At 45.1% G+C, this 26,215-nt stretch overlaps 1 protein-coding gene across 5 annotated transcripts in view; it reads left to right on the forward strand.

Moving 5' to 3' along the window:
* Positions 1–26,215, forward strand: part of MIA3 (MIA SH3 domain ER export factor 3) — a 117,196-nt gene that overhangs the window by 70,123 nt on the left and 20,858 nt on the right. For 4 of the 5 annotated variants that reach the window (XM_056568394.1, XM_056568392.1, XM_056568395.1 and 1 more), the window contains 12 exons: positions 2,165–2,253; positions 2,335–2,412; positions 7,208–7,318; positions 7,662–7,733; positions 12,002–12,106; positions 13,954–14,076; positions 15,446–15,560; positions 18,636–18,721; positions 22,417–22,507; positions 22,751–22,889; positions 24,811–24,912; positions 25,533–25,593. In XM_056568394.1, the coding sequence (XP_056424369.1) occupies positions 2,165–2,253; positions 2,335–2,412; positions 7,208–7,318; positions 7,662–7,733; positions 12,002–12,106; positions 13,954–14,076; positions 15,446–15,560; positions 18,636–18,721; positions 22,417–22,507; positions 22,751–22,889; positions 24,811–24,912; positions 25,533–25,593 (1,172 nt within the window). The remainder of the gene's footprint in view (positions 1–2,164; positions 2,254–2,334; positions 2,413–7,207; positions 7,319–7,661; positions 7,734–12,001; positions 12,107–13,953; positions 14,077–15,445; positions 15,561–18,635; positions 18,722–22,416; positions 22,508–22,750; positions 22,890–24,810; positions 24,913–25,532; positions 25,594–26,215) is intronic. The other variant, XM_056568393.1, reaches the window with a different exon arrangement.

A 26,215-nucleotide genomic window follows, 5' to 3' on the forward strand; every position in this document is an offset into this window, starting at 1 on the left:
ACACTGATGACAACGGTACTTACCGTTACACGATGTCTTCTCTCGTAGTGATGTCATCATAATTCTCAGTTCCCTCCTGTAACCACAGCCCTTCCACCTGCCCTGGTATGAGATGAGCTGTAACAGCTTGGTCTTTGATGTGGGCGCAGCACAAAGTAAACTCCCCCCGACCGCAGCTTCTCACTACTAGTCTTAACTTTGCACATTACTTTTTTTTGCCAGCTGTGCAAATAGTTTGTGGGTGTTTTTAAGATGGGAACTTTTTTTTAATATATATATATATATATATATATATATATATATATATATTTATTTTTTTAGCAGAAAATGAAAAAACATATATAAAATCTTAAGTGTACATTATAGCTAGGTAAAAAAAAATATATATAATTATTGGATTTATTGTCTATCTGTGGGATGGTCCATCAATTGGTGAAGTTTATGGGAGTTGAGCTGCAATAACTGAGCCGCACCATTACACAGTGTACAGAGCCATAGGCTTTTCAACAGAACAGATGATTGGTGTGGCTGGTCAGGGATTTATACCAGTGTTTATCAGTTGTTCCTCCAGCTCAGTGTTCCCCAACCAGGGTGCCTCCAGCTGGTGCAAAACTACAACTCCCAGCATGCCCGGACAGCCTTCGGCTGTCCGGGCATGCTGGGAGATGTAGTTTTGCAACACCTGGAGACACCCTGGTTGGGGAACACTGGTCCAGCTAGTGCAAAACTACAACCCCCAGCATGCCCTGACTTGCTGGGAGTTGTAGTCTTGCCACTGCTGGAGCAGTGTTTCCCAACCAGGGTCCCTCCAGTTGTTGCAAAACTACAACTCCCAGCCTGCCCGGACAGCCGGGCATGCCTTTCCTATGGACAGATCCTATGGACTGGCCTTTCCTATGGACAGACCATTAGTTAATTTTTCCTTGAAAACACATCTAATTGTAACTGCTTAAAGGGGTACTCCGGTGGAAACCTTTTTTTTTTTTATTTTTTTTATTTTTTTTAATGAACTGGTGCCAGAAAGTTAAACAGATTTGTAAATGACTTCTATTAAAAAAAAAATCTTTATCCTTCCAGTACTTATTAGCAGCTGTATGCTACAGAGGAAATTCTTTGATTTTTTTTTTTTTATTTCTTTTTTTGTCTTGTCCACAGTGCTCTCTGTTGACACCTCTGTCCATGTCAGGAACTGTCCAGAGCAGCATATGTTTGCTATGGGGATTTTCTCTTGCTCTGGACAGTTCCTGATACGAAAGTTGATCTTAAAAAAATTTTTTCCCACCGGAGTACCCCTTTAAAGTCATAGGCCTGAACCTGAGCCGCACTACTGAAAAAAATCTTGACGAGCTTCCTTCTTAGTTCTGTGTGATGCTCTGTTGTAATGAAGATGTAGTTAATAACTTTACTAACTTATTTGACATACTTGACATTAATGTGCGTGTTTTCATAAATTAAGAGAGAATTTTTTTTTGTTATCAGAATCAGTAGCGCAGCCTCAGTCTTTTTGGCCTTTAAAGGGGTACTCTGGTGTAAATCTTTACATATTTTTTTCTTTTTTGATCAACTGGTGCCAGAAAGTTAAACAGATTTGTAAATTAAAAAATCTTTATCCTTCCAGTACTTTTTAGCAGCTGTATGCTACAGAGGAAATTCTTTTCTTTTTGAATTTATTTTTAGTCTTGTCCACAGTGCTCTCTGCTGACACCTTATCACCGTATCAGGAACTGTCCAGAGCAGAGAAAATCCCCATAGCAACCCTATTCTGCTTTGGACAGTTTCTGACACGGACAGAGGTGTCAGCAAAGAGCACTGTGGACAAGACAAAAAATAAATTCAAAAAGAAAAGAATTTCCTCTGTAGCATATAGCTGCTAAAAAGTACTGGAAGGGCAAAGATTTTTTAATAGAAGTAATTTACAAATCTGTTTAACTTTCTGGCACCAGTTGATATAAAAAAAATGTTTTCCACCGGAGTACCCCTTTAGCTTCAAGTGATCCCAACTCTGTATATATCTTGGAAGTTAAAAAGCTGTTTTCACCTTCTCAGTTTACACTAAAGCGCCCCCTTTCGGTCTCTGCTATTATGACCAGAATCAAAAATTCTTCCCACTTATTATTGGAATCTTTGCGCAGAATCTACATCTGTTTTTTTTATTTTCTTCCAGTGAGTGAAAAGCAACTTGCGGAGAAGATCGCTGCACTGATGAAACAGAAGAGTGAAGCTTTGGAGAAAATATCAGAGTTTGAACAAAAGGTAAACTGATCAAACAGCGTGGTCTGACATCGGAAGCTTTCGTGGCACATGCTGTCGGCTTATTTTATTGATTCTCCGCAGATAAAAGAGGCGAAGGAGTCTGAAGGCAAGACGCAGCAGAAGAGCACGCACCTGCAGGAAGAGGCCGCAGCATTCAAGGTAACTGCAGCTCCTCATATGTCCACCGTGGTTACACTTCTCACAGAATGATTAGTTTTTAAGTATGTGAACCTGTCCTGTAGGGGTTATCCTAAGATTATAGGTTATTGCCAATCCACAGGATATCTCGTTAATCAATTGGGGTCCGACTGCTTGACCCCCCCCCCCCATGATCACTAGACTGGAGATATTTCCTGAGTGAATGATCTGACAGTGCGCATGCTCAACCACTTTTTCAATCATCCTCTCGAAGTCTTTCAGACATTGCCACGTTCAGCACTACAGACAACAGCACAGTCCCGGGAGTCCACATGACAGAAAAAAAAAGGGGTACTCTGGTGGAAAACGTATTATTTCTTTATTTTTATTTTATTTTTTAAATCAACTGGTGCCTGAAAGTTAAACAAATTTGTAAATGACTTCTATTAAAAAATCTTAATCCTTCCAGTATTTATTAGCGGCTACAGAGGAAATTATTTTCTTTTGGATTTCTTTTCTGTCACAACCACAGTGCAGTGGGGGGTTAAGACTGTCTCTCGGCAAGTCTCTATTCTGGCGGTCACCTTTTTTGCCGGGAGCTGCCAGCACTTCTCTTCTGTTCTCTTCTGCAGCTCACTATCATGAGGTATCCATGTCTGTGTCCCTACGTATACTACGGTCCCTGTGTATGGGTGTAGCCCTCCTTCCTTTCTGTTGGTGAGGTGTGCCTCGGGCATTCCTGTAGTCTTGTTTCCACAGGACTGCGGCGGTTGAGCACCTCTGTTCTGGCATGGGGCCTGGTGGGGCGTCGGTCAGTTCAAGGTGGCTGAGGCGCCTGCTCTGTTGCCTTACACATGACCGGACTGGCTCCATTGGCGCCCATCTGCTGCTCCTACAGTACCTGGCGCACTTTGTCTATCCCCCTTCTGCAGGAGTAGGGGGATCAGGGGGCTTGGCATGGTCGGCGCCTGAGTTTAATCTCGACCACCCCTTGTTTTCCCCTCCACTAGGGGGACTATTTTGCTGGGTGTTTTCTACTGCTGAATTGGAGCCATCTGCCCACTATTGCAGCCTGGCTCTCTTTCAGTTTCTTGGTTATCTACTGCTGCTCTTGCAGCCTTGGCACTCTCCTCTGTGCAGGGGTTTATGCTCGGTATGGCCCGGTGACGACCGGTCTAGTGACAGTCTGTCGTTTGGGTCCTGTCATTGCTCTCCTCCCCCCTCAGCACAATCCCCAGTAAGGTGTGTTCCTTCTTCCCTTGACTGTGTCGGTTGCGCTACCGTGACACCGCAGTCTTCTGGAGTAACCTTCCTGTCCAGAGCCTGGGAGTCTCAGCCTGGGAGTTCCCTTTGGGACCGCTAGGTCCGAGACCGGTTGGTCTCCTTGTCTTGGACACTATTCTGTGCTGCTGTGGCGTGCTTTCTTTTCTAGGTCGGCCCTCCTGGTTCTTTGGGCCTTAATGACGGTTGAGGGCTCGGGCACATGTAGAGGTCCTGCCCAAACTTCTTTGAGATCCCATTTATGGGGTGGTCTTTCTTTACCGCAATTCTTCTTGTTTCGGCACGAATGTTTGTCACCTTTTGCAGTCGTTGGGTTTACTTACCCTTCGGGTGTAAGTCTTTCAGGAGACTCGGGAACCTCCAGTTGCCATTTCGGCCGCCCCGGTGTTTCGGGATGCTCCTTTTCAGCGTCTTTTGTCCTTTCTTCACCGTTTATTCTTCCGTGTCCGTCTTCCAGGTGACTCAGGAACCTCCAGTTCCCATGTCTATCACTCCAGTGTTCCAGGATGCCCATTTTCTGGACATTCTGCTCCTTTTTTAGCCGTTATTACCTTTTGTCTCCTCCTTCGGGGTCCATGTTCTCTAGAGATGGAGGGCGTTCTGGTCATCCGGATTACACTTGTCAAGCTGTTTCGCCTGCCGGAGCTCGTTGCATGCCTCTGGATAGGGGTTTTGGGTCTGCAAATGTTCAGATAATCGATCTTCTGCACCAAGCCATCGATCTTCTGCCCCAACCGGTTTCCATCTTTTTTTCCCTTTTTCCAGTGGTCTCCACCTTCTGCGTTTGCCTTCTTCACAGATGCGTGCTGCTCTCCCTGGCGTTTTTCCACCATGTTCTCTTGAATCGATTCACTCTGGATGGGGTTTTCTTTTTGTGCCCTTTTCCATATGGGCACCTATATGGACCGGGTGTTTAGATTCTCTGCCACAGACGGTCCCTTCCTTTGGCGTCCCAGTCCATCTCCATGGACGGGGGATCTTCCGAGAGCTCGGTTTCTGGGCCTCGGTTATCTCTGGCCAGGGTTCCCGTCAGCAGGCCTTACGGTTGAGTTGGTTTGGTCTCGGGACTGATTCCCCTTTTGCTGTTTGTTGTTTTTCCTTTCCTAGGTGACCGCTTTGGTTCGTCTCATCAGTATCGGTGTCCCCCAATGAAGAGCGACCGAGAAAAGGAGAATTTTTTTTTTTACTCACCGTAAAATCTTTCTTATAGCCTTCATTGGGGGGACACCGCACCCACCCATTTCTGCATTTGTCCAGATATTCTTTTCCAGTTATTGGGTTTTTCATCCGGGATTCCTTTCTAGGGTCCTTCGGATATATTTCTTTGTTGGCTTCTCCTACTGCTCACTGCTACTCCTCCTACCTCACTTCCAGTGGGCGGGTATATCCTGCCAGGGAGGAGCAGACTTTTTTTTTCCTAGTGTCAGCGCCTCCAAGATGCAAGAGCATATACCCATCAGTATAGGTGTCCCCCAATGAAGGCTACGAGAGAGAGATTTTACGGTGAGTACAAAAAAATCTCCACTTCACTAGGATGTGGAGTCACAGAATGAATGAGTCACAAAGCCCCGCCCCCTGTGCGCGATTCACTGATTCAGCAGTGGTTCTTCTGAGGGACATATCTCAGGACCTACTGGACATATTTAACCCCTTAATGACCAAGCCCATTCTCACCTCAAGAACCAGGCCAATTTTATTTTTGCGTTTTTCGTTTTTTCCTCCTCGCCTTCTAAAATCCATAACTCCTTTATATTTCCATTTACAGACCCATATAAGGGCTTGTTTTTTGTGTGACCAATTGTACTTTGAAATCTCTAATTTTACCATAAAATGTACGGCGAACCCCCCAAAATTTTTTTTTAGGGAGGACATTTTAATGAAAACCACAATTTTGCACATTTTGGAGGGTTTTGTTTTCGCACTGTACACTTTACGGTAAAAATGATGTGTTCTTTAATCTGTGGGTCAATACAATTAAAATGATACCCATGGCTAGATACTTTTATATTTTTGTACCGCTTAAAAAAAATCTAAAATTTTTTGTACAAAATCAGTAATCTAAAATCGCCCTATTTTGACCACCTATAACTTTTTCATTTTTCCATATATAGGGCGGTATGAGGGCTCATTTTTTGCGCCGTCATCTGTACTTTTTTTTTTAGATACCACATTAGCATATATAAAACTTTTAGATAATTTTTTATAAATTTTTTAAAATTTTTATAAAATGTGACAAAAAAGCAGCATTTTTGGACTTTTTAAATTTTTTACGTTTACGCCATTCACCATACGGGATCATTAACATTATATTTTGATAGTTCGGACATTTATGCACGCGGCGATACCAAATATGTTTATAAAAAATAAATGTTTACGCTTTTTGGGGGTAAAATGGGAAAAACGGACAATTTTCATTTTTATTGGGGGAGGGGATTTTTCACTTTTTTTTTAACTTTTTTATTTTTACATTTTTCCACTTTTTTTTAAATGCTTTTTATATCCCCATAGGGGACTATCTATAGCAATCCTTTGATTGCTAATAATGTGCAGTGCTATGCATAGGACACAGCACTGCTCAGTATCGGTGATCTTCTGCTCGATTGCAGACCAGAGCAGAAGACCCCGGGAGACGGCCGGAGCCAGGAGAGGGGACCTCCGGCTGTCATGCTGGATGATCGGATCCCCGCGGCAGCGCTGCAGGCGATCTGATCATCCAATCAAAGTGCCGCTATGCCGCAGATCATCAGAGGGGTTAAAGGCGGACACCCGCGCGATAGCGGATGTCGGCCATTACGGGCGGGTCCCCGGCTTCTGCTAGCAGCCGGAACCTGCCGTGTATGTCACGAGCACCCTTCCGATGCTCGCGGTCATACACAGGACGTAAATGTACGTCCTGGTGCGGGAAGTCCCGCCAAATCAGGACGTACATTTATGTCCGTGGTCGTTAAGGGGTTAAGTAAGTGTCCCCTCGTTGGACTCCGGTTCACCCACACTATAACCCAGTGTATAAGGTTTAGTGTGGGTGAACAGGCTGACAGTTATCCTTTAATACCACCATCTAACATACATATAACAAAAATGTAACACTAACAAGTAGCCTATTAATAGTTCTAAGATGGCAGACATCAGGACCCTTATTGTGCCTCTGGCTGCTGTGGTAAGTCATCCGCACCCCCTGATCATGTCATGGAGGGGGGCTGTTAGGGTAACAGCTGTCGGATCAATACGATGCATCAGTCTCTATTGAACGCAGCATCTAGGTGGGGAAACAGCCAGCAACCAAGTTATGTTTAACCCCAGCACAGCACAGTGTCAGCATATCAAATGGGCTGTGCTCCTGACCCAGGCCTAGGGGTTTATAAAACCAATGTCTAAATTGTTTGCAGTAATCGCCCCTTGGTGGAGGCTTTATCTTTGTTTAACTCTATGTTTGAGGTAGTGATTTGGTTAATCGGCACAGAATTGTTGACCTGTTTGACACTTCATCCACTAGAATGGGAAAAGACGTTATAGCTTCTGCTTTCTTATCTATCAGGTGACTATAAAGGAGCTGAAGAATAACAACAAGCACTTAGATGCCAAAATGAGGAACTTAATACAAGAGTTAGAGTCTCAGAAGGAGCAGAACAAGAGGAAGCAGGAAATGGTGAGTAGGGGAAAGACACTGGTCAGTGACCTCATCAGCCTGCCCCATCTTTTCCCTGGACTGTCTTAAACTTCGGCTTTCCCATTATTACAATTAGAGCCTTGTTTTCAAGCAGTGTGTCTCCAGCTGGTGCAAAACTATAACTCCCAGCATGCCCGGACAGCCAACGGCTGTCCGGGCATGCTGGAAGTTGTAGTTTTGCAACAGCTGGAGGCACCCTGTTTGAAAAACACTGCATTAGAGGGTAGTGATAATCTACAAGGCTTAACAGCATGACAACCACAAGAATTGCATCAAGTCCTGGTGTCATACATAAAAGTCATTGTTCCATATATTCTTACAGATCTATGAAGGGCACAAATCTATAGAGCAACTTAAAGAACAATTAGGGCTGAACTCGGCAGAGCTCTCAGAGGTAAGTCCACTTTTCGGTGTTTGGAAAGCATTAGATAATTCACTTGATTGGTAAATTTTAACCAATAGGTTGTCTCATCAGGGTCATTTTTTTTATTATTTTTATTTTTTTTCTCTCACATGTCCTAGTAGGGTAAATGTACCTGTCCTATAGGGCATTGGTTCTCAACCTTTTTCGTGACTGTACCCCCAAAAAGTGAAAGAATGTCCGTGGGTAACCCTCGCACGTAAGTTCGCGCGGAACTTAACCCCTTAAGGACAATGGACGTACTCCTACGCCCCCGTTTCCAAGTCCTTAAGGACCGAGGACGTAGGAATATGTCCTGTCCATTCCTGGCCCCCCACCACTAGCCGGAGGGGAGCCGATGCCTGCTGAAATCGTTCAGCAGGCATCCCGGCATATAGCCTTGGGGGGTCATTATGCCCCCCCATGTCGGCGATGGGCGCAGATCGCTGGACAATTCAGCCCAGCGATCTGCGGCGGATTCCGGGTTAATAGGGTCTCTAGTGACCCGGTGACTCTGAATTACTGGCTGATCGGGGCCGTCTCTGAAGGCCCCGAACAGCCAGAGCCAGCAGGGGTGAGGTGGCACTGCTGCCACCTCACGAGCGCCCTGATTCGTCGGCCGGTTTACCGGCCAACCAATCAGGGCGCCTGCTGCGGGTGTCACTCCCGCAACGCACTTCGCCCCTCTTCCGGAGGACGTGAGCGGGTGCAGGAAGAAGACCCTGGGAGCTGGGGACCCCGATCCCCGCCGTCAATGTTGGGATCGGGGCCCCAGGAGCGGTGGCGGCGAGGGACTGACCTGCAGCGGAGCAGCAGTTGGAGGTGATTGACAGCCTCCTGCTGTTGCTTAGCAACAGCTCCCAGCATGCAAAAAGGGCATGCTGGGAGCTGTAGTTATGCAACAGCAGGAGGCAGACCACCACAACTCCCAGCATTCCCTTATGGGCATGCTGGGACTTATAGTTTTGCAACAGCTGGAGGCACATTTTTTCTATGGAAAAGTGTACCTTCAGCTGTTGCATAACTACAACTCCCAGCATGCCCGTTGGCGGTCGGTGACTGCTGAGAGTTGTAGTTTTGCAACAGCTGAAGGCACACTGGTTGTGAAACACTGAGTTAAGTAGCAAACCACTGTGTCTCCAGCTGTTGCATAACTACAATCCCCAGCCAAAGTAGTATGCCTCCAGCTGTTGCATAACTACAAGTCCCAGCATGCCCTTCCGCTGTCCCTACATGCTGGGGGTTGTAGCTTTTGCAACAGCTGAAGGCACACTGATTGCAAAACACTGAGTTTGTTACCAAACTCGGTGTTTCACAACCAGTGTGCCTCCAGCTGTTGCAAAACTACAACTCCCAGTATGCACTGATAGACCGTACATGCCTGGCAGTTGTAGTTTTGCAACAGCTGGATGTCCCCCCCCCCCCCAATGTGAACGTACAGGGTACACTCACATGGGCGGAGGTTTACAGTAAATTTTCTGCCGTAGCTCAAACTGCCAGCGAGAAACTACTGTGAACCGCCCGTGTGACTGTACCCTAAAAACACTACACTACACTACACTAACACAAAATAAAATAAAAAGTAAAAAACACTACATATACACATACCCCTACACAGCCCCCCTCCCCTCCCCAATAAAAATGAAAAACTTCTGGTACGCCACTGTTTCCAAAACGGAGCCTCCAGCTGTTGCAAAACAACTACTCCCAGTATTGCCAGACAGCCACTGACTGTCCAGGCATGCTGGGAGTTTTACAACAGCTGGAGGCACCCTGTTTGGGAATCACTGGCGTAGAATACCCCTATGTCCACCCCTATGCAAGTCCCTAATTTAGGCCTCAAATGCGCATGGCGCTCTCACTTTGGAGCCCTGTCGTATTTCAGTATTTCAAGGCAACAGTTTATGGTCACCTATGGGGTATCGCCGTACTCGGGAGAAATTGTGTTAGAAATTTTGGGGGGTATTTTCTGCTATCACCCTTTTAAAAAATGTAAAATTTTTAGGAAACCAAGTTAGGTAAAAAATTTTTTTTTTTTTTTTTTTTACATATGCAAAAGTCGTGAAACACCTGTGGGGTATAAAGGTTCACATTACCCCTTGTTACGTTCCCCGAGGGGTCTAGTTTCCAAAATGGTATGCCATGTGTTTTTTTTTTTTGCTATCCTGGCACCATAGGGGCTTCCTAAATGCGGCATGCCCCCAGAGCAAAATTTGCTTTCAAAAAGCCAAATGTGACTCCTCCTCTTCCGAGACCTGTAGTGCGCCAGCAGAGCACTTTACACCCCCATATGGGGTGTTTTCTGAATCGGGAGAAATTGGGCTTCAAATTTTGGGGGGTATTTTCTGCTATTACCCTTTTTAAAAATGTAAAATGTTTGGGAAACCAAGCATTTTAGGTAAAAAAAAATATATTTTTTTTACATATGCAAAAGTGAAACACCTGTGGGGTATTAAGGTTCACATTACCCCTTGTTACGTTCCCCGAGGGGTCTAGTTTCCAAAATGGTATGCCATGTGTTTGTTTTTTTGCTGTTCTGGCACAATAAGGGCTTCCTAAAGGTGACATGCCCCCCAAAAACCATTTGTCGCTCCTTCCCTTCTGAGCCCTCTACTGCGCCCGGCAAACACTTTACATGGACATATGAGGTATGTGCTTACTCGAGAGAAATTGGGTTTCAAATAAAAGTAAAAATTTTCTCCTTTTTACCCCTTGCAAAAATTGGGTCTACAAGAACATGCGAGTGTAAAAAATGAAAATTGTGAATTTTCTCCTTCACTTTGCTACTATTCCTGTGAAACACCTAAAGGGTTAATACACTTACTGAATGTCATTTTGAATACTTTGGGGGGTGTAGTTTTTATAATGGGGTCATTTATGGGGTATTTCTAATATGAAGACCCTTCAAATCCACTTCAAACCTGAACTGGTCCCTGAAAAATAGTGAGGTTGAAAATTTTGTAAAAAATGTCAAAATTGCTGCTGAACTTTGAAGCCCTCTGGTGTCTTCCAAAAGTAAAAACTCATAAATTTTATGATGCAAACATAAAGTAAACATATTGTATATGTGAACCCAAAAAGGAAATTATTTGGAATATCCATTTTCCTTACAAGCAGAGAGCTTCAAAGTTAGAAAAATGCTAAATTTTAATTTTTTTTCATAAAATTTGGGGATTTTTCACCAAGAAAGGATGCAAGATACCACAAAATGTACCACTGTGTTAAAGTAGAATATGTCACGAAAAAACTTTCTCTGAATCAGAATAAGTAAAAGCATTCCAGAGTTATTAATGTTTAAAGTGACAGTGGTCAGATGTGCAAAAAATGCTCTGGTCCTTAAGGTGTAAAATGGCCTGGTCCTTAAGGGGTTAAGCACGAGGGGTATTCTTGGAAAAAATAAGTAATAAAAGTACTTAATTTCATAATGGCGTGTACTTACCTTTCTAATGCGATACTTAATTCCCCCTCCCACTGATCCCCTTTTGCCATTATCCCCCCCCCCCCCCCCCCAAAAAAAAAAAAATCTTAATCCCCTTGTGCCATTATTCCCCCCTCCGATCCCACAAAAAATGCAGCAGAAAGATATTAGCTGGGAGTCATAAGGAAAGATTAAACACTTAGCCCACTTAGTTTTTCTTTTGTTGTTCTTTTTTTTTTTTTTACTTTTCAGATGCCTTTTTTTTTGTTTTTGGCTCAGTGGCGGCATTTAAAAATCAAAACATGCTAAAATATTGTGCTTTTCAGGAAATCTTGGCCTTTTTCTTCTATATACTTGAATGAGAGTAGCATTGCCATTCTCCCCCCCCCCCCCCTTCCAATTTTTCAATAGAAATTGTCACAAAAACACCAAAAATAACTTGTGTGGAAACGTAGCGATGCTGGAAGTTATTTTGAATATGGGGGCACTCTGTTTGGGAAACACTGGCATCAAGTTTTACTGGGAAGTTAGTCCCCCTAAAATGTTCCTCTTCCCTATGTCATTCCAGGCATCATTGCAGGAAGTACACTTGTTGCATTTGTGTCTCCGTACTAAACGTCGCTGTTTTTCAGCGCTTTGTCTACCACTCTGGAGTGTGATCTGCTATTAAGGGAAGGACTGTGCTTACTGCACAGGTCATAGTATGGTGGGACGTATATACAGATTATTGGAGCGAAGTTGTATATAAAAGGGTTGTATGGGATGAGAATATTCTGAATTTTATAGGCACTGCTTTTATTTTTCCTGACTCATTTTGTCATATATTTTGTATTTCTTGTTTCAGCTGCAAATTGCATTAAATGAGGCGAAAATGAAAGAGCAGAAGGTTCGCAATGACCTCCGGGTTTTCCAAGAGGAGAACGCCCGGCTGAAGGATAGAAAGGAGCAGGTACTTCTGGGATTTCTCATACATCGTCTCATTCAATGCCCTGAACAATTTTCGATTTATGGCTGTCTTTATATTTGTAGAATGTTGCTTCTGAGGGGATTCACCTATGACTTTTATGTGGGTTTTAATACTGAAAGTCCAGCTTTCCTCCTTTTACTTCGTGCACGGACCTGCACTCAGACTGTGTGTCCAATCAATTACTAAAGAAGAATAGATGATCCAGCACTGAAAGAATAGCAGCTTTATTGTAAATCCTCGAGAAAAACAACATACAATCACTTAAAATCGTCTGATTTACCTTGATGCGTTTCGAGCGCATGCGCTCGAAACGCGTCAAGGTGAATCAGGCGATTTGAAGTGATTGTATGCTGTTTTTCTCGAGGATTTACAATAAAGGTGCTATTCTTTCAGTGCTGGATCATCCATTCTTCTTTATTCATTGGTTATAATACTACATGATCTATATGACCTTGAACACTGGTGTAACTGCTGTGGGGTTTACCTTTTCGGCGGCGTGGTACCTATCCTGATCGGAAGCCTGAAACTCTATTAAAGGAAATCAGTCACCAGTGTCACCTGCACTAACCCGTCGGTACCGACAGGTAGTGCAGGTTACACTGATAACAATGGTATTCACCTTCAGCTTTGGGCCCGGCTTGGGCGGAGCTTAGTGAGGTCACCGCTGCTAGAGAACAGCAGCGGTGACGTCACTAAGCTCCGCCCATGCCCCAAGCCAGGCCTGAAGCTGAAGCTAACAGAGAAGATTACTGGAGAACGACTGCACGGACCGGGACAAGGTAAGTACCGTTGTCATCAGTGTCACCTGCACTACCTGTCTGTCCCGACAGGTTAGTGCAGGTGACACTAGTGACAGATTTCCTTTAACTCCTTAAAGGAGATATCCAGTGGTGAACAACTTATCCCCTATCCTAAGGATAGGGGATGAGTTGCAGATCGCGGGGGGTCCGATCGCTGGGGCCCCCCACGATCCGCTGGAAGGGGGCGTGTCGACCCCCGCACGAAGCGGCGTCCGACACGCCCCCTCAATACAACTCTATCGCAGAGCCGGAGCACTGCCTTTGGCAATCTCCGGCTCTACCATAGAGATGTATTGAGGGGGCGTGTCGGCCGCCTCTTCGTGCGGTGGTCGACACCCGCTATATGGCCGGAGAGCCTGGCCCCCGTACAGAGAGATCGCAGGGGGCCCCAGCGGTCGGCCCCCCTGCGATCTCAACGTTTTTTTTTCCATTTTCCATTTTAGTTTTTTCCTCCTTACCTTTTTTAAGGTTACGTTCACACGTACGCAGATTTGATGTGCTGGATTTGATGCACAGGATTTTCTGCTGCAGATTTCAGTGTAAACTAAATGACTGAGCACAGCTTCTAATCAGCAGTTAAAAATCCTGCACATCAAATCTGCGCAGGATCCTGTATGTGTGAACGTACCCTAAAAATCATAACCCTTTCAAATTTCCACCTAAAAAAATCTATATGGTGGCTTATTGTTTGCGCCACCAATTCTACTTTGTAATGACATCAGTCATTTTACCCAAAAATCTACAGCGAAAAGCTTTCACTTCAAACATCGCCGCGTCTGAAGGGTTAATACTGGGCATCACCGCGATCGGTATTACTGGTAGTACTGGTATGAGCCGCTGGTCCCGGCCGTTGATGGCTGCCCGGATTGACCCATTATGACGCGGTAGCCGGCGCATTACGTAAATATACGTCTTGCATCATTAAGGAGTTAAATACCATCTACTCGGCATCTGCAAGATGGTTCTCTTGGAATGCATATAAGGAAACGCCTTTCTTCAAGAGAGATTTATGTCCATGTTTTGTTTTAGTTGCTGAAAGAAGCCGACGGATGGAGTGAGAGACAGCGGGAGCTCGATGAGCAAATCCAGCTCCAGCAGAAATCTCACAAAGATCTGGAGGAAGCTCTGGCCTACAAAGAGAATGAGATCGAGGTAAAAGGTTTTCATTAAAGCGGTATCACGGTTTCATCATACAAATGTTATTCAAAAAGTTCTGCAACTTTGCTGTAAATAAATGATTTCTTTATGATTCCTTAATAAGATCCTTCATAGTTTTGCATCCAGCTTGTTACAGTGCATGTAGCCATCTGTGCGTCAGTGTCTTCATCACGTGACCAGGGCAGAATTTGATTACCTAGATCAGTGTTTGCCAAACAGGGTGCCTCCAGCTGTTGCAAAACTACAACCCGTGCACAAAGTAGTAGTGGTAAAGTTGAAATGTACAACGCCCCCTGAGGAAGCGAAACGATCGTTGGGGTCTGGTGGGTAAGGTCTGGCACCCTCTATAATCTTATGGTTAAAGGGGTACTCCGGTGAAAACCTTTTTTCTTTTAAATCAACTGGTGGCAGAAAGTTAAAATATTTGTAAATGACTTCTATTAAAAAATCTTAATCCTTCCTGTACTTATTAGCTGCTGAATACTACAGAGGAAATTATTTTCTTTATGGAATGCTCTCTGATGACATCACGAGCACAGTTCTCTCTGCTGACGTTATTATAATAATAATAACGCTTTATTTATTGTTGTCCTTAGTGGGATTTGAACCCAAGTCCCCAGCACTGCAAGGCAGCAGTGCTAACCACTGAGCCACCATGCTGCCCTTATCATACATCTGCTATGCACGGTTGCTAAAATGGACAGAGATGTCAGCAGAGAGCACTGTGCTCGTGATGTCATCAGTGTTCCAAAAATAAAGGAACTTCCTCTGTAGCATTCAGCAGCTAATAAGTACTGGAAGGATTAAGATTTTTTAATAGAAGTAATTTACAAATCTGTTTAACTTTCCGGAGCCAGTTGATATATATAAAAAAATGTTTTGCCTGGAATACCCCTTTAAATAAGTTTGAGACTAGTTAACTTTGTATGTAGTTTTATAGTATAGACCAGTGGTCTTCTACCTGCGGACCTCCAGATGTTGCAAAACTACAACTCCGGGCATGCTGGGAGCTGTAGTTTTGCAACATCTGGAGGTCCGCAGGTTGAAGAACACTGGTATAGAATATTGTACCGGCTCTGATTCATCTCCACCATCTGCATGATGCTGCTTAGAAAATAACTGGATTGTTTATATATAAAATAGCATGTGTGATGTGAGGGGAATCACATAAGCTCTTCTGGGGGATAGATCAGGATGTATTCACATTTCACCAGTTATGTGATCACCTCATACATACATATGTAAAAACAAAAAGAGCAACATAGCTGCACATCCATAAAAAACTCATGAATACATGCCCCGCAGAAAAGCTACTTAGATATGCTTCTATACAGAATTTACTAACCTTTTCTTCTGTCCTCAGGTCCTGACTAACTGCATCGTGCAACTGAAGCAGCTGGAAGAGGATTCTGGCACTGGAGACAGTAGTGGCTGGCAAATGGCTGGAGAAGGGGAGATGGAAAATGGAGAAGTACCAGGTGACTAACCACCTTCCTGCACCAAAACATAACTGTGCATCATGGTTTTTACTGTCTTTGTGCTCATTATGGTGTGTGAATAACATTGGCCCAAGAGCTGTGCCCACACTATCACACTGCGGGTGTTAGCTGAAATGGCCGGGGTTGGAGCCAACTCTGATCCCAGGTGATAAACTCCTAGATGCTGTGTTGACCGCAGCATCTAAGTAGTTTAAAGTAGTTTTAAATCAACTGGTGCCAGAAAGTTAAACAGATTTGTAAATTACTTCTATTAAAAAAATTGAATCCTTCCAGTACTTATTAGCAGCTATATGCTACAGAGGAAATTATTTTCTTTTTTAATTTTTTTTTTATTTGTCTTGTCCACAGTGCTCTCTGCTGACACCTGATGCCTGTATCAGGAACTGTTCAGTGCAGGAGAAAATCCCCATAGCAAACCTATGCTGCTCTGGACAGTTCCTGACACGGACAGAGGTGTCAGCAGAGAGCACTGTGGACAAGACAAAAAAGAAATTCAAAAAGAAAATAATTTCCTCTGTAGAATACAGCGAACATGACGGGGGGGGGGGGAAGTCGTGTCCGTGTCATGACCGGGAGATGTCCACTGCGATCAGCAGCTGACATCTGACGGTAATGACGGACTTCGGCGATTGTGCCGAGGTCCATCATTTAACTAGTTAAATACCGTGATCTATATAGATCACGGCATTTAAACACTAAATGCCACTATTCCCTGGTGTCCAGTGGTCCTGCTATGGGTTGCTTGGGAAGTCCGAGGCCTTACCTGCTCCCCGGTGTCTTCCCTGGCTCTGTTTTTTCTTAGGGCTCACTTAGGCAGCCCTTAGCATTCGAGCACAGATTTCATAGATCAATGTAATGCAATAGCGTTACATTGATCTATGTAAGCAATAGATCAATGTAACGCTATTGCATTACATTGATCTAAAAAAAAATTTAATTATAAAAAAAATCCCTTCCTTAATAAAAATTCAAATCATACCCTTTTCCCATATTATAAATAAAACACTGTACAAACAAACAAAACATACACATATTTGGTATCGCCTCGTGCGTAATTGTCCAAACTATTAAATTATTATGTTTCCGATCCTGCACAGTGAACGGCATAAACACAAAAAAAATCCAAACACCAAAATTGCTGATTTTTGGTTACATTACATCCCAAAAAAAATGTAATAAGAAGTGATCCAAAAACCAGAACTACACAAAAGTGGTACCATTAGAAAACTACAGCTCATATCGCAAAAAGGAAACCCTAAAACAGCTCTGTAGGTGGAAAAATAAAAATGTTATAGGGGTGAGAACATGGTAATGAACAAAGTTTTTTTTTTTTTTTTTTTTTTCAAGGTTTAAATTTTTTTTAACAATAAAGCGAAACAAAAATTATTCAAGTTTGGTATCATTGGAATTAGAGATGAGCGAACGTACAGTAAATTCGATTCGTCACGAACTTCTCGGCTCAGCAGTTGATGACGTATCCTGCATAAATTAGTTCAGCCTTCAGGTGCCCCCGTGGGCTGGAAAAGGTGGATACATTCCTAGGAAAGAGTCTCCTAGGACTGTATCCACCTTTTCCAGCCCATCGGAGCATCGGAAAGCTGAACTGATTTATGCAGGAAAAGTCATCAACTGCCGAGCCGAGAAGTTCGTGACGAATCAAGTTTACTGTAAGTTCGCTCATCTCTAATTGGAATCTTACTGGCCCATAGAATAAATATAGAATGTCAGATTTACCGTATTGTGAACTCCGAAAAAAATTCTTGCTCTACAAAATTGTGCAATTCCATATTTTTTTCAATTTTGCCCTGCATATTAATTTTGTATGATGAAAAAAAAACAAAAGTGAATCATTAGAAAGTCCAACTCGTCATGTAGAAAATAAGCCCTAATACAACTGTGTCAGTCGAAAAACAAAAAAGTTATGGGTCTTAGAATGTAAGGAGGAAATAAACATGAGCCAGAAATCTAAATTTGCTGGGTCATGAAGGGGTTAAGAGATTGCATAAAAGATGTAGTAAAAAGTGAAAAAAATAATAAACTGTCTGGAATCAACGTAGAATTCTGTGACCTGTAAGATAAAGTTATAAAGTGATATAAAACTACTTTTATATATTTTCTGTGCATATTGTATTGAGCATTCAAGTGAAAGAAACAAATCTAATACAGTGATCCCTCAACATATGATGGTAATCCGTTCCAAATGGACCATCGTTTGTTGAAACCATCGTATGTTGAGGGATCCGTGCAATGTAAAGTATAGGACAGTGGTCTACAACCTGCAGACCTCCAGATGTTGCAAAACTACAACACCCAGCATGCCCGGACAGCCAACGGCTGTCCGGGCATGCTGGGAGTTGTAGTTTTGCAACATCGAGAGGTCCGCAGGTTGAAGACCACTGGTAGAGGAAGTTGTACTCACCTATCCCCGCCGCTCCGGACCGTCACCGCTGCCCTGGATGTCGCCGTCCATCGCTGTCGCCGCGTCCCCTGGGTGTCCCCGACGCTCCGGCCAGGCCTCTGCTTCCCCGGCATCCTCTCTCTCCGTCGCCGCCATCACGTCGCTACGCACACCGCTCCTATTGGATGATGGGACGTCGTGCGCAGCGACGTGATGACGACGATGGAGAGCGCACACGATGCAGGGGATCCCGAAGAGGACGCACCGGAGCCCCGAGGACAGGTAAGTGATCGTCAGCGGACCACACGGGGGCACCGTAAACAGCTATCTGGTGGGAGCTGAAGCAGTCTGCGCTGCAGTATAGCCGTTTATGCGATGGCCCCGACATACAAAAGCATCGTATGTTGATGCTGCCTTCACCATGTGATGGCCTCTGAGAATGATCGTATGCTGAAATGATCGTATGTCGGGACCATCGTAGGTCGGGGGGTCACTGTATATACACGTAATACAAGTGTAGCTCGGAAGCGTTTCCTAATTCAAAATATGTCTGTTGTTAAGGGCCGATGTGTGGTATATAAAATGTGTGCTACACAGGATGTGTTGTGTATATTGTGCATATTGCTATAAGCTCTGTGTTTTTCCTGTGTTTCCAGAGAAACGAAAAGAAAAGATGAAGATGCAAATAAAGCAGATGATGGACGTTTCTAGGGTAGGACTGTTTCCTCCACCACTCACTCAGGTTTTTATTGTGCAAACTTAGTTTTATTCAGGTTCCAAAAGGACTAAAGGGATATTCCAGGAAAAACTTATTTATTCATTTATTTATTTTTTATATTAACTGGCTCCAGAAAGTTAAAGAGTACCTTTCATCAAAAAATGTTTTGATATGTTAGAGCTGATTGTATATAGAAAAACTTTGTAATTAGATGTAATAAAAAAAAATGCTTCCTTTTATGTGTTTTTTAGTTTTGAAAATGTAGCCACTAGGGGTCGCCCTAGCCGCAAGCTTTTCATTGATTTCGGACTCACGCCGGCCTGGCAGTGAGTCCGAAATCGCAGTGCTGGCTGAGCACGTAACCAGCTCAGCGCAGCTCCCCGCCTGTCAATCAGACAGGCGGGAGCGCTGTGCTCACATGCAGGGCACTGAACACCGAGGATAAGCGGCACTCTGAACACTGGGGACAAGCAGGCATCTGGGCAGTGAGGACAAGCGGCGCCCCGTTCACTGAGGACAAGCGGTGCCCCGTTCACTGAGGACAAGCGGTGCCCCGTTCACTGAGGACAAGCGGTGCCCCGTTCACTGAGGACAAGCGGCGCCCCGTTCACTGAGGACAAGCGGCGCCCCGTTCACTGAGGACAAGCGGCGCCCCGTTCACTGAGGACAAGCGGCGCCCCGTTCACTGAGGACAAGCGGCGCCCCATTCACTGAGGACAAGCGGTGCTCCGTTCACTGAGGACAAGCAGGCATCTGGGCAGTGAGGACAAGCGGTGCCCCGTTCACTGAGGACAAGCGGCGCCCCATTCACTGAGGACAAGCGGCGCCCCATTCACTGAGGACAAGCAGCGCCCCATTCACTGAGGACAAGCAGCGCTCCATTCACTGAGGACAAGCGGCGCTCCATTCACTGAGGACAAGCGGGCATCTGGGCAGTGAGGACAAGCGGCGCTCCATTCACTTAGGACAAGCGGCGCTCCATTCACTTAGGACAAGCGGCGCTCCATTCACTGAGGACAAGCGGCGCTCCATTCACTGAGGACAAGCAGCGCTCCATTCACTGAGGACAAGCAGCGCTCCATTCACTGAGGACAAGCAGCGCTCCATTCACTGAGGACAAGCGGCGCCCCATTCACTGAGGACAAGCGGCGCCCCATTCACTGAGGACAAACAGCGCTCCATTCACTGAGGACAAACAGCGCTCCATTCACTGAGGACAAGCAGCGCTCCATTCACTGAGGACAAGCGGGCATCTGGGCAGTGAGGACAAGCGGCGCTCCATTCACTTAGGACAAGCGGCGCTCCATTCACTTAGGACAAGCGGCGCTCCATTCACTGAGGACAAGCGGCGCTCCATTCACTGAGGACAAGCAGCGCTCCATTCACTGAGGACAAGCAGCGCTCCATTCACTGAGGACAAGCAGCGCTCCATTCACTGAGGACAAGCAGCGCTCCATTCACTGAGGACAAGCGGCGCTCCATTCACTGAGGACAAGCGGCGCTCCATTCACTGAGGACAAGCGGCGCTCCATTCACTGAGGACAAGCGGCGCTCCATTCACTGAGGACAAGCGGCGCTCCATTCACTGAGGACAAGCAGCGCTCCATTCACTGAGGACAAGCGGCGCCCCGTACACTGAGGATAAGCAGGTACTATTCCCATGCCCCCCCAAGTGAGGGGCGGAAGCAGTGTCCCCACCCCAGCAGGCTTCAGTGACGCGGAGCCTGCTGGGGCACGCTCACATCCTCCTGCCGGGTGCTCACACTAAGTCAGCAAGAAGATAGGTAAGTTACAGAGCTTTTTAAAGCTCTTTAAAAAGTTTTTAAGGGCAGGGAAGGTGTTAGATGTAGTTAGGGAACATAGCTTAAGTTAGTGTAGAAAAGTTTATTTAGTGATAGGTACTCTTTAAACAGATTTGTAAATTACTTCTATTAAAAAATCTTACTCCTTCCAATAATTATCAGCTGCTGAAGTTGAGTTGTTCTTTTCTGTCTGGCAACAGTGCTCTCTGCTGACACCTCTGCTTCTCTCGGGAACTGCAGAGTAGAAGAGGATTGCTATGGGGATTTGCTTTTACTCTTGACAGTTCCCAAGACAGGTGTCATCAGAGAGCACTTAGACAGAAAAGAACAACTCAACTTCAGCAGCTCATAAGTACTGAAAGGATTAAGATATTTTAATAGAAGTAATTTACAAATCTGTTTAACTTTCTGGAGCCAGTTGAGATATATATATAATTTTTCCTGGATAACCCCTTAAAGTAGATAAACCCTTTTTGCTAGTAAACTACTATACTGAGCCACACATTAAAGGGGTACTCCGCTGCTCAGCATTTGGAACAAACTGTTCCGAACGCTGGACCCGGCACCAGGAGCTCGTGACGTCATAGCCACGCCCTCTCATGACGTCACACCCCGTCCCCCTCAATGTAATTCTATGGGAGGGGGTATGACGGCTGTCACGTCCCCTCCCATAGACTTGCATTGAGGGGGCAGGATGTGACATCATGAGGGGGAGGAGCTATGACATCACGAGCTCCCGGCTCCAGAGTTTGGAACAGTTCGTTCCAAAAGCTGAGCAGTGGAGTACCCCTTTAACTTGGGCATGCTGGGGCTTTGTACAGTGAAGCTACGTTTGCCTAAGGCTATGTTCACATAGGGGAAAATGTGCGGTATGTCCACCCGGAAAGCAGGCAGACATTCTGCACTTTTGCATATTTGGCCAGTGCTAGGACTGCTGGGAAATGCGTTGTCTCCATAGGCGACGATGCATTTCCGACCGGAATGCGCAGAAACAATCCAGCTGCACACTGCAGCAGAATCCCAGTAATATCAATGGGACCCTGCTGCAGCAGAATTTCCGGAATATTTCTGCAAAATTCCCCTTGAAAATTCCGCTGTGTGCGCATGGCCATTAGGAAGCGGCAGCCATTAAAACTTTGCAATGACAAATCTCCTAAACAATACAGCGATATATGTGCTAGTAAAGAATTAAGTTAATAGGTAGATATTAGGGCTGCACGATAGATCGCAAAAGCAATCAAATCACGATTTATGCTTTTTGCGATATGGCGATACGGCCCCCCGGGAAAACATGCGATAATCTGCTCGGGCTGGCTCCCATGGCGGGGGCCGGCCAGAGCAGGTAAAAACTAATTTAAATACTAAAAGTCAGTGTTTCCCAACCAGGGCGCCTCCAGTTGTTGCAATACTACAACTCTTAGCATGCCTGGACCGGCAAAGGCTGTCCGAGCATGCTGGGAGTAGTAGTTTCACAACAGCTGGAGGCACCTTGCTAGAAAAACACAGAGCTAAGGGCGCAGGGAGAAAAAGGAAAAAAATTGTACTGCAGTAATAGACTAGGTTTCCCGGGTCCGGCGGAAGACTTGAAATCCGCCCGGAAAACCCAGTGTATTACTGCAGTACAAGAATGTGACAGGAGAGGGGGGGGGGGGGGGGGGGAATGGTGTGACAGAAGGGGGAAATGTGACAAGGGGAGGGGGGGGAGAATGTGACAAGGGGAGGGGGGGGAGAATGTGACAAGGGGAGGGGAATCTGACAAGGGGAGGGGGGGAGAATCTGACAAGGGGAGGGGAATGTGACAAGGGGAGGGGGGGGGGGAGAATGTGACTGGGGTGTGACAAGGGGGAGGAGAATGTGATTTGTCTAATATATTCTGATTTCTGGTAAATTGTGTTTCTCATGAATTTCTCTTTTTAGGTCAAAACAATGCTGTCGATCATCGAGGAAGAGAAAGATTTATATCAACGAAAACTGTCTGATGAGATTTCTGCACGACACGATCTGGAAGGTGCGAAGGAAAATAGGAGTTGTAGTTTTGCAACAGCTGGAGGCACCTTGGTTGGGAATCACTAGATGACACATGCCACTATTATTTAACTCGCCCAGGATGCCTCCAGCCGTATCAAATCTACAACCCCCATCATAGGCTGTCCGGGCATGCTGGGAGTTGTAGTTTTGCATTATTTGTAGGCACCCTGGTTGGGAAACACTGATCTTACTGATGACATTTTCTCTTTTTATTCGTATCCAGAGCAAATCAAGCAACTACAGCACGACACCAGCTCCCTGCAGTCTGACAAGACGCGGATGGACAACGAATGCAAAACTCTGCGCCAGAAAGTGGAGATTCTAACTGAGCTTTACCAGCAGAAGGAAATGGCGCTACAGAAGTAAATACTATTAACTCTAGTATCTGTACCAGAGCTCTTGTTTTATTGAGAGTTGAGCAAATCCTCCATAAGGTCTGTCAAACCTAAATCTGCCATGGATTTGTTCAGTCTTGTAAAAGTTGTTCCAAATTCCAAGTGTTGTGATTCCCTGAAGAAGTGGACTATGTACTGTTTCATTCCAGACTTCTCCGGGGAAATTGAGCACTTAGAAGGCAAAAAAAACACAACTAAATTAATTAACAGTGTTTTCGGCATTTTAGACGCCGCGATCAACTTGAATTGCAGTTTCTAAAGGGTTAATGCACATGGGTATGTGATGTCTGTCATTAGCCAGTGTGAAGCAAGCTCGGCTCATTTCATACACCCGCTGCACGGCTGCGCAGTGTACACACGGCGGTCAGCTTTGGAAGGGTTAAGTCACCTCCTCCTAGTGCTCGGCACTGCTGGGAGGAGTGACAGTAGGCCTGGACGCGCCGCACTAGACCTGTGGAAGAGGGGGGGGCCTGGACCGTGCCACACAAGACAGACAGGTGTTTTGGTGGTACCTGGATCGCCCTGCACTAGACGGGGAGGGGGGTGGGGGGATGGGATGGGCGCCAGTGTGAAGTGGAAGCCACACCCCTATTTTAGGCCCTGCCACCGAAATTATCGGCAGGAAATCCCCTTAGCTGAAAAGGGCATTTTTGGACGATGATTTTCGGCAGCCGAAATGTCGGTGCATCCCTACATATTACCTATTTTCTGAGCGGAATTCTGCTCCGGAATTCCATTTGAAAGTTCCGGTGCAGGAGACTCCCGATCGATAGGATTTGACTGCACCATTTACACAATGGAATTTCCACAACAGAAACTCCGCTGCAAAAATTCTGGTTCCCAAATGTGCCGTGTAGCTTGGAAATGTGCAGCGGAACGTCTGTTGTGGAAATTCCATTGTGTAAATGGTGCAGTCCTGCTGCCTACGTAGGGTTTATTTGCCCTTAAAGGGGTATTCCGGCTTTAGACATTTTATCCCCTATCCAAAGGATAGGGGATAAGATGTCTGATTGCTGGGACCCCCCGCAATCTCGTTGCAGCACCCGCATTATGTGCAGAGCTGCACCTCCAGGCTCGAAAACCAGAAGTTTTCGGGACTAGAGACGTGACGTAACACCACGCCCCCCTCTTGACGTCACGTCCCCTCCCTTCATGTCTATGGGTGGGTGCGTAAAGCCATGCCCCCTCCCATACACATTAAGGGAGGGGGCATGGCGTTACATCGCGTCTCCAGTCCCGAAAACTACCGGTTTTCGAGCCTGTAGACGCAGCTCCACACATAATGGGGGTGCTGCAGGGAGATCACGGGGGGACCCCCGCGATCAGACATCTTATCCCCTATCCTTTGGATAGGGGATAAAAAGTCTAAAGCCGGAGTACCCCTTTAATGGTAGATTTGTTCAACTCTAAATGCAACTCTAGTAATGCCCACGATAATTTACAAAAGAGAACTTTTGACCCTAAGGCCTTGTCTTTTTGGTTTAGAAACAAACACTTGTAATTTCTGCATTGTTACTCTTTTAGTAGATCTTTTACTGCAACACCCATCCATGTGTCTTCATCTAGAGTTGCTGGATAGCCCATTTGAAAGAATGCCGCCGAGCTTCAGTACCAGTGGATGTTTGTCAGTGATGCAGCATGTGCACTGCCCCCTGTTGATCAGTGGGCATTCCTGGGGCTTCATCTCTTTGAGACTGACAAAAGTAGCTGATCACAGCGCTCGGCTATCTTCGGCAGTCCTCTAGAAAGTGAATGGGTCAGTAGCCCATGTCCAAATGCCTCTCCATTCAACTGTGAGGACATGGAAACCCTGTTGTCATGATCAGTGGGGCACCCAGAAGTCAAACAGCCCTCACCCATAATGTATTATCTTTATATTTATTTGCAGAAAACTAACCCAGGAAGAGTATGAGAGACAAGAAAAGGAGCAGAAGTTAACCGTAGCAGATGAAAAAGCTATCCTGGCCAGTGAAGAAGTAAAAATATACAAGTAGGTTCTTCTCTATCAGTGGTCTCCAACCTGCGGACCTCCAGATGTTGCAAAACTACAACTCCCAGCATGCCCGGACAGCCAACGGCTGTCCGGGCATGCTGGGAGTTGTAGTTTTGCAACATCTGGAGGTCCGCAGGTTGAAGACCTATTCTATATGATCCCTGTAGGGAGCTATTTCTGCCTTCTTGCTGCTCTCTGGCTGCAATCTGTATTGCTGCTTGTATTCAGAAAATAATCCCAGTTGTTTATCCTTAGCCAATGGATAATCTGTCTATAATAAGTATGGTGGATTAAGGGCTGGCATCCAGCCCGAAACGCGTCGGCATGTCTTTTATCTTCCCTGAATTTCCAGGTTTTATGAACAAATAAAGATTGGATTTTAACAGTTTTTGCTGTGAAGCCGGATCCATCCGCCATTGTATCCATGGTGGACGCTTAGGACGCGTTTATTGTGTCAATCGCAGATTTCTTCTACATGTTTGTTGTGTGTGAAATAATCAGCCTCTGTAAACCATAGGGTCAGATGGGCAGGCCGGGACATGGTTTAGTCATTTTAGTTTTTTTTAGGATCTTGATGTGTTCATCTAACAGTAATATACTTTAATGCACAACAACAGGCAGCGTATTCAAGAAATGGAAGAGGAACTGCAAAAAACGGAGCGATCCTTTAAGAATCAGGTAATGTGGTCTATATTTGTCTCTTATGTATGGTTTATCTATATTTCTAAAAAATTAGGCTACCATATACATATGTTAGCAGATCTATATCTCCCCCAACCTCTGCATAAACATATTCAGCAGTGAAGAAGCAAAATGAACAATGTCAGAACCTGTACATAAGAGATTACACTATACAGGAGAGAGGATCCTGTACATAAGATCTTACACTATACAGGAGAGAGGATCCTGTACATAAGAGATTACACTATACAGGAGAGAGGATCCTGTACATAAGAGATTACACTATACAGGAGAGAGGACCCTGTATATAAGAGATTACACTCTACAGGAGAGAGGATCCTGTACATAAGAGATTACACTATACAGGAGAGGACCATGTACATAAGAGATTACACTATACAGGAGAGGACCCTGTACATAAGAGATTACACTATACAGGAGAGAGGATCCTGTACATAAGAGATTACACTATACAGGAGAGAGGATCCTGTACATAAGAGATTACACTATACAGGAGAGGACCATGTACATAAGAGATTACACTATACAGGAGAGGACCCTGTACATAAGAGATTACACTATACAGGAGAGAGGACCCTGTATATAAGAGATTACACTA

The sequence above is a fragment of the Hyla sarda genome, chromosome 3 (assembly GCF_029499605.1).
Source record: "Hyla sarda isolate aHylSar1 chromosome 3, aHylSar1.hap1, whole genome shotgun sequence".
Taxonomy (NCBI): Eukaryota; Metazoa; Chordata; class Amphibia; order Anura; family Hylidae; genus Hyla; species Hyla sarda.